Here is a 16,929-nt window from a genome sequence, read left to right on the forward strand (position 1 = left end):
AATCACAGAATTACTCACCGTGACACTAATACATATTCTGAGCCTCGGGTTGTAAATCTTTTAAATTTAGAGCGAGCGATCAATGGACAATTAATTTCCCCTCATCACGGAAATTAATTGACCGGAGAATTAGCGTGGTGTCATTAACGAGAGGACACTAAATGATCTCTTCCTGCAGGGGAGCAGAGGACTTGAGCAAAGGATGTGTGTACTTCTACCATCTCTGGTCATTTCGATGAATATATCCCCCAAATCTGGTTATCTCCGCAGGGGAGGAAGCTGCTGATCATCGGCACCACCAGCCGGAAGGACGTCCTGCAGGAGATGGAGATGTTAGACGCGTTCAGCACCACCATCCACGTTCCCAACATCTCCACCGGGGAGCAGCTGGTCGACGCTTTGGAGGTAAAAACACATCATTAGAATCAGCAAGAAAATGCTAGCAAATGAGCATGATAGCCGATTGCAGGTAAGCTTTAACACATTAGAGCAGTGCTTCTCAAAGTGTGGTCCATGAGCGCCCCCTAGTGGTCCGTGAGTATATTGGTAACATTTGAAATAAATAAATAAATTTAAGTTTTCAGCACTGCGAATATCTCCGCAATGGAGTGAGCTTAAGTTTCACTTTCGATTGCATGATATAGCCCAGCGCAACACCTTCGTCACACATGATGCCGCCGGTTTGTACCATTTTCAGGCGATTTGTAATCTGTTCTAGAAAAACGATGTGTTTTTGGATATTTGTGGAGGTGGTCCGCGAGTGTTTTTTTATTGTTTAAGTGTCCTTGGTATGAAAAAGTTTGAGAAACACTGGATTAGAGGTATCTAAACACACACACATTGCACGTAAGCATAAACAAAGCAATGCTTGAATCTACGTTCCCAAGATCTATCTAAATAAACACACACACAAAGACACACACACACACACACACACACACACACACACACACACACACACACACACACACACACACAGTCACATAATCACAAGCACTTTAATGTTATCGTCACATGTTTTTGCTCGAAGGGGAAGATGCTCCCCATTGTCTGCTCACACAAAGACACACCGATGAATGTTGTGCATTGAACCATCCCCCCTCCTCAAGAGCTCTCACACACACACACACACACACACACACACACACACACACACACACACACACACACACACACACACACACACACACTCACACACACACACACACACACCCCCACACTCACACACAGCCTTGAAAAACCCGACTCTAAAACAATCAAATGTCCCGCAGACTAAAAGGACGCTTCCCCCCTGCGGTGCTGCTTTGATTTCTTTCGAAGGTGTAAAACAATAACACAACAAATAATAATGAAATGAATGAATTATGATTCTGTAGAAACGTAAGCAGTGTCAATTTGATAAACAAAGAGACTATTGACTTACAAATTACATATAAACAAGTGATCTACCTAATTACACATCTGACAAGGGGAGGGAAGAAGTTCACACTGTTTTAATCCCACCAGCTTTCTCCAGTTAGCGCTTTGAAGGTGAAACGTATCGAGACACATAATAATAACATGGGGAGGAAACCTCTCCGTTGGAGTGACATGAAGATTCTTGGAATGAGACGGTCTTTAGGGAGCATCAGAGGGTCTGCATCAGAGGGTCTGCATCAGAGGGTCTGCATCAGAGGGTCTGCATCAGAGGGTCTGCATCAGAGGGTCTGCATCAGAGGGCCTGCATCAGAGGGTCTGCATCAGAGGGTCTGCATCAGGGGGCCTGCATCAGAGGGTCTGCATCAGGGGGCCTGCATCAGAGGGTCTGCATCAGAGGGTCTGCATCAGAGGGTCTGCATCAGAGGGTCTGCATCAGAGGGTCTGCATCAGGGGGTCTGCATCAGAGGGTCTGCATCAGAGGGTCTGCATCAGAGGGTCTGCATCAGGGGGTCTGCATCAGAGGGTCTGCATCAGAGGGTCTGCATCAGAGGGTCTGCATCAGGGGGTCTGCATCAGGGGGTCTGCATCAGAGGGTCTGCATCAGGGGGTCTGCATCAGAGGGTCTGCATCAGAGGGTCTGCATCAGAGGGTCTGCATCAGGGGGTCTGCATCAGAGGGTCTGCATCAGAGGGTCTGCATCAGAGGGTCTGCATCAGGGGGTCTGCAGAGGGTCCACGTGTTCACACCAAGAAGAGGAGGGGCTGAGACAAACAGACTTTACACAATCTTGCACCAAAGATATCGAAGTGACTGTTATGTTGTATATATTGATTGTTTAATCTTAATGTGTGCATGTGTGTAAATGTGTCTGTTGATTATAGGATGTACATATTTTATATTCGGGATTGTTGGAAACGTCTAGTCGATCTCTCCGTCTGTAAACACAACTGAGTAAGATGGACATTAAGGTTGACTTTGATTCTTTTAAACCATCATGTCGACGGCCCACAAAAAGACCGTTAGCCTTACAACCACAAATAACCCATTACGACTCGGAGGTTCTTTGCTGCTACCTGCTTTTGGAAAGAGAGGAACAGGTGGTGAGCTGTACATGCTCCTTGGTAGGATGCGAAAGGTAACTCCTCCTCCTCCTCGTTGTTGTGTTTCAGCTGCTGGGAAGCTTCACCGATAAAGAGCGCGCCAGCATCGCTCAGCAGCTCAAAGGGAAGCGGGTCTGGATCGGCATCAAGAAGCTGCTGGTGCTCATCGAGATGTCCCTGCAGGTACGGAAGGGCCAGCAAGCGGCTCCTAAAGCTCCACACTTACGCTGCGCTGCGATGTGGAAGCTGTTAGTCAGTAGATATACGCAGGGAAGTAAAGACTGCACGAAGAACAGACCAACGGTAATTAGGAATGAAGCCGTGGGACTGCTGGAAAAACAAAGCCTCATTCTCGCCATTTACAGCTGGCACGCTGCTTTTTACACATTTAAATCTGTTGGTGCTTCCTTCTGCTTTGCATGTGCGTAAACATGCATGTTTCGATTTAAAGATTTAAAGGATTGTTTGTCACATGCACAGGCAATGCAACCTAAATATAAAAGACATCAGTGATACAAATGGTGCAAGAAGAGACAGAAAACCCCACAATGAGAACGCTTCAAGAGACATGGTAACATTGAACACCCAGCACGAGACTAAGGATGAAAAACAAGTAACTAGCGCTCCAACACATTGTATGCGATAGGCCAGGGGTGTCAAACTCAATTTCATCGCGGGCCACATTCGCTTAAAGGTTGCACTCAAAGGGCCGGTTGTAACTATATAAATATATAATATATATATATATATATATAATGTATTATATTATTGAATTGGATTATTATCGGATAGGATAATAACTTAGTAATTAACTACGTCTGAAAGCAGAAGCAAATAATTGCAAGTCTCTTCAGTGCATGTCACAAAACAAGATGCATTGTGGGACATGTAGTTCATGGGCAACCTGCTTCTGTAAAGTGGCATGTAACCGTATAATAAACGTATTATATTTTTTGCAAGCTCTTGCGGGGCCACATAAAATGAAGTCGCGGGCCGGATTTGGCCCCCGGGCCTTGAGTTTGAGACCCCTGCGATAGGCTAAGGGGGCGGGACAACGCTAATCGGTTGACCAATCACAACAAAGCCGGCCAGCAGAACAGACTGGGCTCTGGTTTCAGACAGAGGGTGAACAGAGGAGCTGCAGCACAGGCGGTGTGGGAAGTAGAGAGCTGAACATGAAAGCATGGAGACGTGACTTCTGAGCTGTATGGATTGTTTACAGCTGCTGGATTTTCTACAGTCTACAGCTTGTGTTCTTTTCTCCTTGTTTGCTCTTTAGATGGAACCCGACTACAGAGTGACCAAGTTCCTGTCCCTGCTCAGAGACGAGGGGGCGTGAGTACAATAATATTAATAATCTGTTGAACAAAATCATTTCCATCGCTTCAACCACTGCCTTTGGTTTAACCCTTTCCTTTACTCTCATCTCATACATTTGTTATGTTTCTCCCTGTATAGAGTGGTGCAGGATGTTGTGTTTGTATGCACGATCACATGACGTCACCACCGCTAAGCTAAAGGCGGCTAATGTTAGGCTATAAAGGAACTACAGCAGGATCACATGACGTCACCACCGCTAAGCTAAAGGTGGCTAATGTTGGGCTATAAAGGAACTACAGCACGGTCACATGACTTCACGTCACCACCGCTAAGCTAAAGGTGGCTAATGTTGGGCTGTAAAGGAACTACAGCACGGTCACATGACTTCACGTCACCACCGCTAAGCTAAAGGTGGCTAATGTTGGGCTATAAAGGAACTACAGCACGGTCACATGACTTCACGTCACCACCGCTAAGCTAAAGGTGGCTAATGTTGGGCTATAAAGGAACTACAGCACGGTCACATGACTTCACGTCACCACCGCTAAGCTAAAGGTGGCTAATGTTGGGCTATAAAGGAACTACAGCACGGTCACATGACTTCACGACACCACCGCTAAGCTAAAGGCGGCTAATGTTGGGCGTGATGACGTTTAGCCGTCTCATTTAGACACTTGTTAGCAACTGCCGTTGTTCAATTAAAGAGTTTGAAGAGAGGGAACCAGATTTGGTAAAATGCTAACTTATATCAGAGTTTTACGACTCATGTTCTGCACCACTCTTTTGCACTTTCACCTTTCTTCTTTAGAATAAAATGTCTAAAGTGTCATTTGACAGGATGCACTTTGAACTCTGGATATTTTATTGGATTTATTTTGCAATCACCAGGTTGAATGAAGGCGATCAAATCCGAATTTAAGCTGTCGGTCGTTACGCTGTGCACTGGTAAGATCTACAGCAGAGCAACAGGACTAGTTAGCATAGAGCCTGTTAGCTAGCTACTAGATTAGCATTTACATAGGATTGTGATTGCAGTAGAAACTTCTAAAAACTGTTTTAATGGAAAAACATTCACTCTGAGGGTAAAAGTTTGTTATTTTGTACAGTCATACCTCACTCATCCCAAAGATTTAAGCGAGACTAAGTAACTTAAAGGTGGGGTAGGTAAGTTTGAGAAACCGGCTCGAGATACACTTCTTGTTATATTCCATGGAATGCTCTTAACATCCCGATAGCAATGAATATCTGAAGTGCTTTGAAGCCGTCGTACTGTAAAAAGCACGACCAATCATCTGAGCCGGCTAAAGTAGCTGGATGGCCTACCTGCCTGTCAGCCTTCCATCTGGGCAAACACTGATCTCGTGCCCTCATTGGTCATGTGCGCGTTCATGTGTGTTGGGGGAGGGGCTCTGTGAGGAAGTGGCAGATTTTCTCCGGCTGTGTATTTTCAAATTCTAGCGATCTCGAGCCGGTTTCTCCAAAATTACCTACCCCACCGTTAACACCAATATTACCTTTAAGCTAACTGTTGCTAGCCACCTGAATGAAATAAACATACAAATGGAAATTGTTAAGAGAGAAAAACGTCAGAACACTGATTTAGTAGTATCTGTTGCACAGCAATAAAGTTTGATAGCATTAGCTTACGTTAGCCACCAGATGCTACTAAGACAAAGACAGTTTGTAGCCTTCTAATACACAACCCGGTCTCACGGCATTTCGTGTTATAGTCACGACATGTAATCTGTTGATTCGTGTTCACCAACACGATTTTCCCCTTATCTTCGTGTCACACAGAACGATGTTCAAAGCAATGTATTTCTACTGGTAGTGTGTTTCGTGCCTGCAACACATATTTTTGTCCGGTCGGCTCGTGGAAGACCGGAAGCTGTGGGGTTCATAAAAACATGTTCTTGCTCAATATCAAGCCACGATTATTGTTTTTATTTTAAATCGTATAATTTCAGACTTTTTTTGTCGTCGGTGAGGAAAAGAAATGTCTCAGAGCCTCAGGATACTGACATCTGTATTTTTTTTAATCTTTTTTTCCTTCTAATTTGTTATTCTTTTCTAAATGACACACTGTTATTTACTCACCAATAACACACCATTATCCTTGCTTTTATTTATTTGTTTAATTCCATAATCTCTGGCTTTTTTGGCGTCCGTCAGGAACTGAATTTCAAAATAAAAACTAGAGAATGCAATTCCTGAAGAAATTGCTTGTGGGAATGCTTTATGCTGAAATGTAATGTGTAAGAAGAAAGTGAAGAATTTGGATTGAAATGATACGTGAACACTGGGGGCTTGAATGTGTGATGAGAGAAGAAAAGAAAGTGAAAAGGTTTGGATGAGCAGAATATTTGAACGGCAAACTTCTGAACTAACTTGATGGCGAATGATCTGTCACCATGGCAACGGCATTTGATGACACCCCATAATACGCTTAGATGTGTTGATGGCTGCATCGTTACCAAACCTGTGAAGTCTTGGGCTGTTTGGAGTATTTTCAATGAAGTTATGAGAAAACCGTGTTTCATGGTGAGCATTGTGTTGCCATGGCAACGGCATTTGAAGAAATCTCAAAACTGTCCCGTAGATGTCTTCACGGCTGGACTGTTAGCACACATGTGAAGTTTGAGTACTCTTTGAACATTTTCATAGGAGTTATAGCGACATCATGTTTTATGGCGAGGGATGCGTTTCCATGGAAACGGCACATGGTGAGATCTTAGATTTGGCGTAGAGCTGTTGAGGCATGGACCGGTGATGCAAGTGAAGATTGGGGGACGATTGGACCGTGTCGATTGGACTTACAGCCACATCATGTTTCATGGCGAGTGGTCTGTCGCCATGGCAACGGCATGTGATGACACCCCATACTACGCTTAGATGCGCAAAGTACTTAACGTCTAATATATTGCTTTCCTGCAATGTTAACTATGTTGAAGCACTTATTTTAACTGATATTATACATATGGATTATACTCTTATGTATGTAGATAGAATAAGAAATGTGCAGAATATGACAGTGTAATGGTGGAGGTACACACATATTGATAGATGTCTTGTACTGCACTGTTGAGGGACCTGTGACCCACGTTTTTCATTCATTGCATAACTACACCGTAGTTGTGTGTATGATATGTCAATAAATCTTGAAAGGGATGTGCAAAATAGCCATAATATATAGTCTTTAATGAACTATTAGTAGAGAATAACAAGTAATGAATATACTTTATTACTCGTTTCCATTCATGTCAATTGCAGATACATGTTTAGTCTTCTCAAGCACCAACTATCAAATATCTCTCCTGATTGTTGGCACTTGACAATCACCTTACCTGAATTTTACTCAGGTGTAACTAAAGTCTGATTTAAGGGTTGTTTATATTTCACATCATTAATCAGAATCTGCAAAGTAACTCAAATAAATGCAGTGGAGTAAAAATATCAATCAATCAATCAATCAATCAATCAATCAATCAATCAATCAATGTTTATTTATATAGCCCAATATCACAAATGTTACATTTGTCTCAGTGGTCTTCACAGTGTGTACAGAATATCAGTATGACAATACGACACCCTCTGTCCTTAGACCCTCTGTCCTTAGACCCTCACATCGTACAAGGAAAAACTTCCAAAGAAAACCCACAGTTTAAAGGGAAAAATGGGAGAAACCTCAGGGAGAGCAACAGAGGAGGGATCCCTCTACCAGGACGGACAGACGTGCAATAGATGCCGTGTGTAAATTGAAAAGATAATACATTTGCAACATAGGTAGTCCAAATGTTTGGAAATGCATGTGTGTATAATAGGAAGATGAATCCACGAGGATATCCATCCAGGACCTATGATCCAGGACCACAGCCACGACTCAAGATCCAGCGCTCGCGATCCAGGACACAGGACCGCAGGATCATCCATGACTCCGGATTCCAGCGTATATAGACACCAAAAAGAAAGACATTTGGGGAAGCTGGGTTAATCGGAACATGAGTGTACACGGGTATAGACAGAGAGAAGGAAGAAGTAAGATGTCCCCCGACAAACTAAGCCTATATCAGCAAAACTAGGGGCTGAATCTAATCAGCCCTAACTATAAGCTTTATCAAAAAGGAAGGTCTTAAGCGCACTCTTAAAAACGGATAGGGTGTCTGCCGCCCGAACACAAACTGGAAGCTGATTCCACAAATGTGGAGCTTGATAAGAAAAGGCTCTGGCTCCCATTGTACTTTTAAAGATTCTAGGAACAACCAACAACCCTGCATTCTTGGAACGCAATGCCCTAGTAGGCCAGTAGGGTATAATGAGTTCTTTAAGGTAAGATGGCGCCTGCCCATTAAGGGCTTTGTAGGCGAGAAGAAGAATTTTAAATTCTATCCTGTGTTCTATAGGGAGCCAGTGTAAGGCAGCCAGAACAGGAGTAATGTGGTCCCTTTTCCTAACTCTGGTTAGTACACGAGCCGCAGCATTTTGAATCAGCTGAAGCCACTTGACTGACTTCTTAGTACTCCCTGATAATAAAGAGTTACAATAATCCAGCCTAGAAGTAACAAATGCATGGACTAGTTTCTCTGCATCGTTTTGAGGCAAGATATGCCTGATTTTTGCAATGTTACGTAGATGGAAGTAGGCGGTCCTTGAAATTGATTTTATGTGGGCGTTAAAGGATAAATCCTGATCAAATATAACACCAAGATTCCTTACAGTCTCACTGGAGGCCAAATTAATGCCATCCATAGTTAGTATATCTTTAGATCATTTGTTTCGTAGATTCTTCGGGCCAAGTACAATAACTTCAGTTTTGGTCGTGTTTAACATCAAAAAGTTTAAGGTCATCCACGTTTTTAAGTCCTTAAGGCAGTCTTGAATTTTATTTAGATGATTAATTTCATCAGGCTTGATTGATAAATATAGTTGAGTATCATCCGCATAACAATGAAAGTTTACAGAATGATTCCTTATAATATTGCCTAACGGAAGCATATATAATGTGAACAAAATAGGTCCGAGCACTGAGCCCTGTGGCACTCCATGGCCAACTTTGGTTTGCGTGGAAGATTCATCGTTAACACGTACAAACTGAGAGCGTTCAGATAGATAGGACCTAAACCAGCCTAAAGCAGTTCCCTGTATGCCAACTAAGTGCTCTAGTCTTTGCAATAGGATATCATGGTCGATAGTATCAAATGCAGCACTGAGATCGAGCAAAACAAGGATAGAGACAAGTCCCTTGTCTGAGGCTATTAGAATATCATTTGTGACTTTAACCAGAGCTGTCTCTGTGCTATGATGTGTTCTAAAGCCAGACTGAAAGTCTTCAAATAAATCATCGTTTTTTAAGTAACAACTGTTTTGCGACCGCTTTCTCAAGAATTTTTGAGAGGAACGGAAGATTAGAAATAGGTCTATAGTTGGCTAAAACCTCTGGATCGAGGTTGTGCTTTTTAAGAAGCGGTTTTTCACTGCTACTTTGAATGATTGTGGAACATAGCCTGATAATAAAGACATATTCATAATATTTAATAAAGAAGTGCTAATTAATGGAAAAACTTCCTTCAACAGCTTAGTTGGAATTGGGTCTAACATGCACGTTGATGGTTTAGAAGAGAGAATCATTGAATGTAATTGTTCAAGGTTAATGGCTGAAAAGCATTCTAGTTTACTATCTAGTGTAATATTAGAACTTACGATTCCGGGAGCTGTTGATAACACTATACTGGTCAAAGGTAAGAGGTCATTCATTTTGTTTCTAAGAGTAACAATTTTATCGTTAAAAAAGCACATAAAATCATTACTACTGAGTGCTGGTAAAAATACCAGGTTAACCTCTGAATTGTCGTGGAGTAGAATTACAAAGTATCAATGAGCTGTCATGTGGGTATATATTAATGCTATATATTAATGCTGCGCATTATGGACAGCGATTTTCACCCATTTATTAATTATATGTTTTACATTTGATAACACCAATGTGTTTAATAATGGCAACTTCTAATTGTGGGAAAAACGAAAACGTTCAGTAGAGACGTCCCATAGAACATTTTGCAAAACACAATAGCCAGCATGTGTAGTTCTGGGGGGGCGTTCGATTCCAGTTTTGGATAGTCTGGCGTGGTTTCGTTCCATTTCACACAGCTGTTTGACGCTCTGCGTAACCTTGGCGCACTGCCGCTCCAACATCCAATCACAGAGCTTGAAGATTAATCACGGGGACTGTAGTCCTAAATGATAGCTGGGGATTATGGGTAGTGTAGTGTCTTCGGCCATCCTAAACTCAAAAATGTTTTTCGGATTTTATATGGCATTAACACCACATCCCTACATGCATTGCGGCTAAAACATCCAATCAGCGAGCTTAAACCATAGCTGAGGATCTTGGGCAATCAGTTCAGTGGCTGGGTATCTACGTCTGTTTCCGGTTATTTTGAAATTCAGTTCCTGACGGACGCCAAAAAAAGCCTGAGATGATAGAATTAAACAAATAAATAAAAACAAGGATAATTGTGTGTTATTGGTGAGTAAATAACAGTGTGTTATTTATAAAAGAATAACTAATTAGAAGGAAAAAAAGATTTTAAAAAATACAGGTTTCAGTATCCTGAGGCTCTGAGCCGTTTATTTTCCTCACAGACGACAAAAAAAGTCTGACATTATACGATTTAAAATAAAAACAATAACAGTGGCTTGATATCGAGTAAGAACATGTTTTTATGAACCCCACAGCTTCCGGTCTTCCACGACCCGACAGACAAAAAGACGAGCTGCAGGCACGAAACATACTACCAATAGAAATACATTGCTTTTAAAATCGTTCTGTGTGACACGAACAAAAGGGGAAAATCGTGTTGGTGAACACGAATCAATAGATTACATGTCGCGAATATAACACGAAATGCCGTGAGACCCGGTTGTAATACAACGGTTGACATTGGCCTACGTTAGCCACCAGATGCTACTCAGACAAAGAAAGTGTGTAGCCTAGCCTTCTAATACAAATGTTGACGTTAGCCTACGTTAGCCACCAGATGCTACTCAGACAAAGAAAGTGTGTAGCCTAGCCTTCTAATACAACTGTTGACGTTAGCCTACGTTAGCCACCAGATGCTATTAAGACAAAGAAAGTGTGTAGCCTAGCCTTCTAATACAAATGTTGACGTTAGCCTACGTTAGCCACCAGATGCTACTCAGACAAAGAAAGTGTGTAGCCTAGCCTTCTAATACAAATGTTGACGTTAGCCTACGTTAGCCACCAGATGCTACTCAGACAAAGAAAGTGTGTAGCCTAGCCTTCTAATACAAATGTTGACGTTAGCCTACGTTAGCCACCAGATGCTACTCAGACAAAGAAAGTGTGTAGCCTAGCCTTCTAATACAAATGTTGACGTTAGCCTACGTTAGCCACCAGATGCTACTCAGACAAAGAAAGTGTGTAGCCTAGCCTTCTAATACAACTGTTGACGTTAGCCTACGTTAGCCACCAGATGCTACTAAGACAAAGAAAGTATGGAGCGTTCCAATACAACTGTTGAATGAAAGGAAATAAGCTCTAGGGCTTCATTTCTTATGCATTCAATATGTAATTTGTAATAAAAAAAGTGAATAGTCTCGCTTGTCTTTAACCAGCCATGTTACCCTCCATCTTCACATGTTTTTCAAAAGCAAAAGTTTTTTTTTTACATGATTGAAATGTTTACAATTCACGCTAACACATTCAGAAAACCCTCGACTTCCAGACCAGGGGACAGGAAATGCTGACTCATGTTGGGACTCATTCCCTCATCAAGACAGGGAACTGACCAATCTGCTTTATCCTCTTTCTAGTGACCGCAGCTTCTATGAGTAGAGGAAGAAGCAACAAGCCAACGACTTGAGGAAGAGTTGAAGAAGAAGAAGACATCTTCCATCCGTCCACCCAATCTCCGTCTACTTAAACACACACACCCGGTGAAAGAGAGGAACACACTCTTTATCTCAGCATGTTTCCAAACCTTCCTCCTCGGTCTCCTCTTCATCAACTTAACTTATCGACACATCACAGCAAACTACTGGAAGTCGTACCGTTAAAAATCTGTTATCTGTAAAGAAATTGAGATGATTGTAAAAATAAAAAGTGCTGTTTTGTGCATCATGTGTAAAAAAAAACGAACCCAAAAAAAACAAACGTGTTTCCAGCTGTAGTGTTTGTTGTATTTGTTGCATATTATTGTTGGTGTTTCCTCACAAACACAAGCGGAACGAATCGAACACATCTGGATATATAAATACGAGTTGAGAGGCTTTTAGTAAATGTGCAGTGGTTGTAAATGTAGACCTTTAAATATGCAGTGTTCATGTTCTGTATATAGTGTATATATAGACGAAATGCAGTATCAGAATATGGAGTTTATTTCCTATCAGTATGGGGACTCTTCTTCCCCGTGTCTCATGAGAGGTTTCTGTAACGGTGACTTTCGGAGTGTCTATGTATTCAGTACAGTTCAGTCGAGATGTCGTAGCGACAGTGTTAACGATTTTAAAAAATATATAAATTTGGCACTTCAAAACATCGACTCAAACTTTTAGACGTTTGTCTTGGAAACTCGAGCTTGTGTCCGCTCGTGTGCACGTGTGAGGAACTGTGTGTGTGTGTGTGTGTGTGGTGTGTGTGAGTGAGTGTGAGTGTGTGAGACGTCAAGACAGTCGGTGGTTAATTTGTGGGGTTTTTCTCATGTCATGTGCTGATTGTCCAAAAGTTCTTGTTTCTTTGTTCTAATGGTGTGTTTGTGTGTAAGTGTGTGTGTGAAAGGGTGTGTGTGTAAATATATATCATCATGCAGATGTATTATTGCAATAAAAAGCAAAGATGCACAGAAAAAAAGAAACTTCCAACTCCTTGTCTGGTCTTGTTTTTATTTATAAGAATTTAATTCAGAATTCCAAAAAGTCTCAATTCTGAAAAAAATACATTTATATAAAAAAAAAAAGATTAATTATATAAAAGTCAAAATTCAGCAAAAAAAATCTGCATTAAAAAAAAGTCCAAAATCTATAACAAATATCGGTATTCGAAGAAAATCGAAAATCTGAAAAAGTCGAAATGTAAAAAAAGCTTATATTTCTCAGACAAAGTCAGAATTTTGAAATAGTCAAAATATTAAAAACAATTCTATTAAATCCAAATTTAAAAAAAGTAAGAATTCTGAACAAAAACATTTTTATAGTCAGAACTCAAAGATAAAGTTACATTTCTTAAGAAAAGTGAGAATTCTGAAAAAAAAATTAAATTCTATAAAATAAGATTTCTGGAAAAAACACAAATTATAGGAAAAAGTCAGATTCCAGAAAAAGTCAGAATTCTTTAGAAAAAATGTCAGAATTCTGAAAAAAATTATAAGAAAAAGTATTATTTCTATCTGGCAATATTCCATGAAATAATTTTCTAGAATAAAACAAATAAAATTGGATTTTCTGAGAAAAATCTAAAATTCGGAGGAAGTCACAATTCAAAAAATAAATTACAAAACTGAAAAAAGTGAGAATTTCTGAAATAAAAATCACATAAAGTCCAAATTCAAAAATACTGTCAGCGTTAGAAAATAAGCAACAATTCTGATCAAAAACATTTGATAAAAAGTCCAAACGCAAAGAAAAATAAAATGTCTTTATGAATTATGAAAAAAAGTTAGAAGAAAAAGTAAAAATTATAAGAAAGCCAGATTTCTGAAAAAAAGTCAATGTTTTTAAGAAAGTTGGAAAACAGAAAAAGGCAAAATTGTAAAAAATATTGAATATTCCATGAAAAAAAGTCAGCATTCTGAAAGAAGAGCCCATTCTATACAAAGTCCAGATACAGAAAGTGACCTCCTGTTCTTCAGCTCCTCTTCTGATGCTTCACCTTTGAGCTGCGTCCTCCCTCTCTTCTTATTCCTCTTTTTCACCAAGTGAATGTTTAACCAGAAGTTCCCTCAGGCAGGAACACAGAACAAAATGTTCTCCACTTTGATCAATCATTTCCCCGTCTACACGTGCGCTGCAACTCGGCAAACGGTGGGAGAAGAACTATGTTAGTTTACTCAGGTGAAAGAAATACTATCGAGTCAAATAAAGAGTAAAAGTTCATGTGAACAAGTAAAAGGCATCAAAATATACCAACTCGGACGGGGGACCGGAGGAGGGACTCGGACGGACATCCCGGGGAAAAGCAGAATCCATGGAGGGGATCTCGGGCGGACGGCCTGGGGGCAAGGCAGAGTTCATTGTGATGGTCTCGGGGCGGACGGCCCGGGGGCAAGGCATAGTTCATTGTGATGGTCTCGGCGGACGGCCCGGGGGCAAGGCAGAGTTCATAAAGGGGGCGAGGGCCACAGCGGGCGAACTCAGGGGGCCGAGCATGAGGACGAAGACCGCGGCTGCTCAGGGAGCCGGGGCTCGAGGGCGAAGTCCACGGCCGGGAAAGTCAGGGGCTGGGCTCGAGGTTGAAGACCGCGGCACTCAGGGGGCGAGCTCGAGAACGAAGACCGCTGCTCTCAGCGGGCGGCAGGACCCAGTGTCGGCCAGACAGGAACCGGAGCCGGTGGGACAGGCGTAGACGGAGCCTGGACCTGACCATTGGGCTGGTGTCAATGGGACCCGGATGGAGCAAGGGCTGGTGTCAATGGGACCCCGGATGGAGCAAGGGCTGGTGTCGATTGGACCACCAACGCAACAGGGCAAGCAGTAGGCAGGACCCCCGGTGGGACAGGTGTCGGCAGGATCCCCCACGGAAGAGGACAAGGAGTTGGCAGGACCCCCAGCGAGACAGGTGACGGCGGGGCCTCCAACGGAACAGGACATGGGGTTGGCAGGACCCCCGGCAGAAGAGTAGTCGGCGGAGTCTAGTACTAGGAGTCTAGAACCAGGAGTCTAGCACCAGGAGTCTAGCACCAGGAGTCTAGAACCAGGAGTCTAGCACCAGGAGTCTAGTACCAGGAGTCTAGCTCCAGGAGTCTAGTACCAGGAGGCTAGCTCCAGGAGTCTAGAGCCAGGAGTCTAGCTCCAGGAGTCTATCACCAGGAGTCTAGAACCAGGAGTCTAGCACCAGGAGTCTAGTACCAGGAGTCTAGCACCAGGAGTCTAGAGCCAGGAGTCTAGCACCAGGAGTCTAGCACCAGGAGTCTAGAACCATTAGTCTAGTACCAGGAGTCTAGCACCAGGAGTCTAGCACCAGGAGTCTAGTACTAGGAGTCTAGTGCCAGGAGTCTAGTACTAGGAGTCTAGAACCAGGAGTCTAGCACCAGGAGTCTAGCTCCAGGAGTCTAGCACCAGGAGTCTAGTACCAGGAGTCTAGTACCAGGAGTCTAGCACCAGGAGTCTAGAACCAGGAGGCTAGTACTAGGAGTCTAGCTCCAGGAGTCTAGCGCCAGGAGTCTAGCACCAGGAGTCTAGAACCAGGAGTCTAGTACCAGGAGTCTAGCTCCAGGAGTCTAGCACCAGGAGTCTAGCACCAGGAGTCTAGAGCCAGGAGGCTAGCTCCAGGAGTCTAGCCACAGGAGTCTAGTGCCAGGAGTTTAGTACCAGGAGTCTAGCACCAGGAGTCTATTACCAGGAGTCTAGCTCCAGGAGTCTAGCACCAGGAGTCTAGCACCAGGAGTCTAGAACCAGGAGTCTAGTACCAGGAGTCTAGCTCCAGGAGTCTAGCTCCAGGAGCCTAGTACCAGGAGTCTATCACCAGGAGTCTAGTACCAGGAGTCTAGTACCAGGAGTCTAGCTCCAGGAGTCTAGTACCAGGAGTCTAGTACCAGGAGTCTAGCTCCAGGAGTCTAGCTCCAGGAGTCTAGCACCAGGAGTCTAGAACCAGGGGTCTAGCTCCAGGAGTCTAGCTCCAGGAGCCTAGTACCAGGAGTCTATCACCAGGAGTCTAGTACCAGGAGTCTAGTACCAGGAGTCTAGCTCCAGGAGTCTAGTACCAGGAGTCTAGTACCAGGAGTCTAGCACCAGGAGTCTAGCTCCAGGAGCCTAGTACCAGGAGTCTAGTACCAGGAGTCTAGCACCAGGAGTCTAGAACCAGGAGTCTAGCTCCAGGAGTCTAGTACCAGGAGTCTAGCACCAGGAGTCTAGCTCCAGGAGTCTAGCACCAGGAGTCTAGTACCAGGAGTCTAGTACCAGGAGTCTAGCACCAGGAGTCTAGAACCAGGAGGCTAGTACTAGGAGACTAGCTCCAGGAGTCTAGCGCCAGGAGTCTAGCACCAGGAGTCTAGCTCCAAGAGTCTAGTACCAGGAGTCTAGAACCAGGAGTCTAGCACCAGGAGTCTAGAACCAGGAGTCTAGTACTAGGAGTCTAGTACCAGGAGTCTAGTACTAGGAGTCTAGTGCCAGGAGTCTAGTACTAGGAGTCTAGAACCAGGAGTCTAGCACCAGGAGTCTAGCACCAGGAGTCTAGTACTAGGAGTCTAGAACCAGGAGTCTAGAACCAGGAGTCTAGTACTAGGAGTCTAGCACCAGGAGTCTAGTACCAGGAGTCTAGAACCAGGAGTCTAGTACTAGGAGTCTAGTACCAGGAGTCTAGTACTAGGAGTCTAGTGCCAGGAGTCTAGTACTAGGAGTCTAGAACCAGGAGTCTAGCACCAGGAGTCTAGCACCAGGAGTCTAGTACTAGGAGTCTAGTACTAGGAGTCTAGAACCAGGAGTCTAGAACCAGGAGTCTAGTACTAGGAGTCTAGCACCAGGAGTCTAGTACTAGGAGTCTATTACCAGGAGTCTAGCTCCAGGAGTCTAGCACCAGGAGGCTAGCACCAGGAGTCTAGAACCAGGAGTCTAGTACCAGGAGTCTAGCTCCAGGAGTCTATCACCAGGAGTCTAGCTCCATGAGTCTAGAACCAGGAGTCTAGCACCAGGAGACTAGAGCCAGGAGTCTAGCTCCAGGAGTCTAGCCCCAGGAGTCTAGTGCCAGGAGTCTAGTACCAGGAGTCTAGCACCAGGAGTCTAGCACCAGGAGTCTAGCACCAGGAGTCTACTAGTACCAGGAGTCTAGGACCAGGAGTCTAGCTCCATGAGTCTAGCTCCAGGAGCCTAGTACCAGGAGTCTATCACCAGGAGTCTAGTACCAGGAGTCTAGTACCAGGAG

At 43.4% G+C, this 16,929-nt stretch overlaps 1 protein-coding gene across 1 annotated transcript in view; it reads left to right on the plus strand.

Annotated features, from left to right (window-relative positions):
* Window positions 1-12,716, plus strand: part of LOC117443591 (vesicle-fusing ATPase-like) — a gene marked incomplete at its 5' end in the record, with an annotated part of 18,770 nt that extends 6,054 nt beyond the window's left edge. Inside the window, 4 exons of the mRNA XM_034079481.2 lie at window positions 271-405; window positions 2,589-2,702; window positions 3,799-3,854; window positions 11,670-12,716. Coding sequence (XP_033935372.1) covers window positions 271-405; window positions 2,589-2,702; window positions 3,799-3,854; window positions 11,670-11,691 — 327 coding nt within the window. The remainder of the gene's footprint in view (window positions 1-270; window positions 406-2,588; window positions 2,703-3,798; window positions 3,855-11,669) is intronic.
* Window positions 12,717-16,929: the final 4,213 nt, after the last annotated feature.

Source organism: Pseudochaenichthys georgianus, unplaced genomic scaffold, assembly GCF_902827115.2.
Source record: "Pseudochaenichthys georgianus unplaced genomic scaffold, fPseGeo1.2 scaffold_632_arrow_ctg1, whole genome shotgun sequence".
In the NCBI taxonomy this organism is placed as follows: Eukaryota; Metazoa; Chordata; class Actinopteri; order Perciformes; family Channichthyidae; genus Pseudochaenichthys; species Pseudochaenichthys georgianus.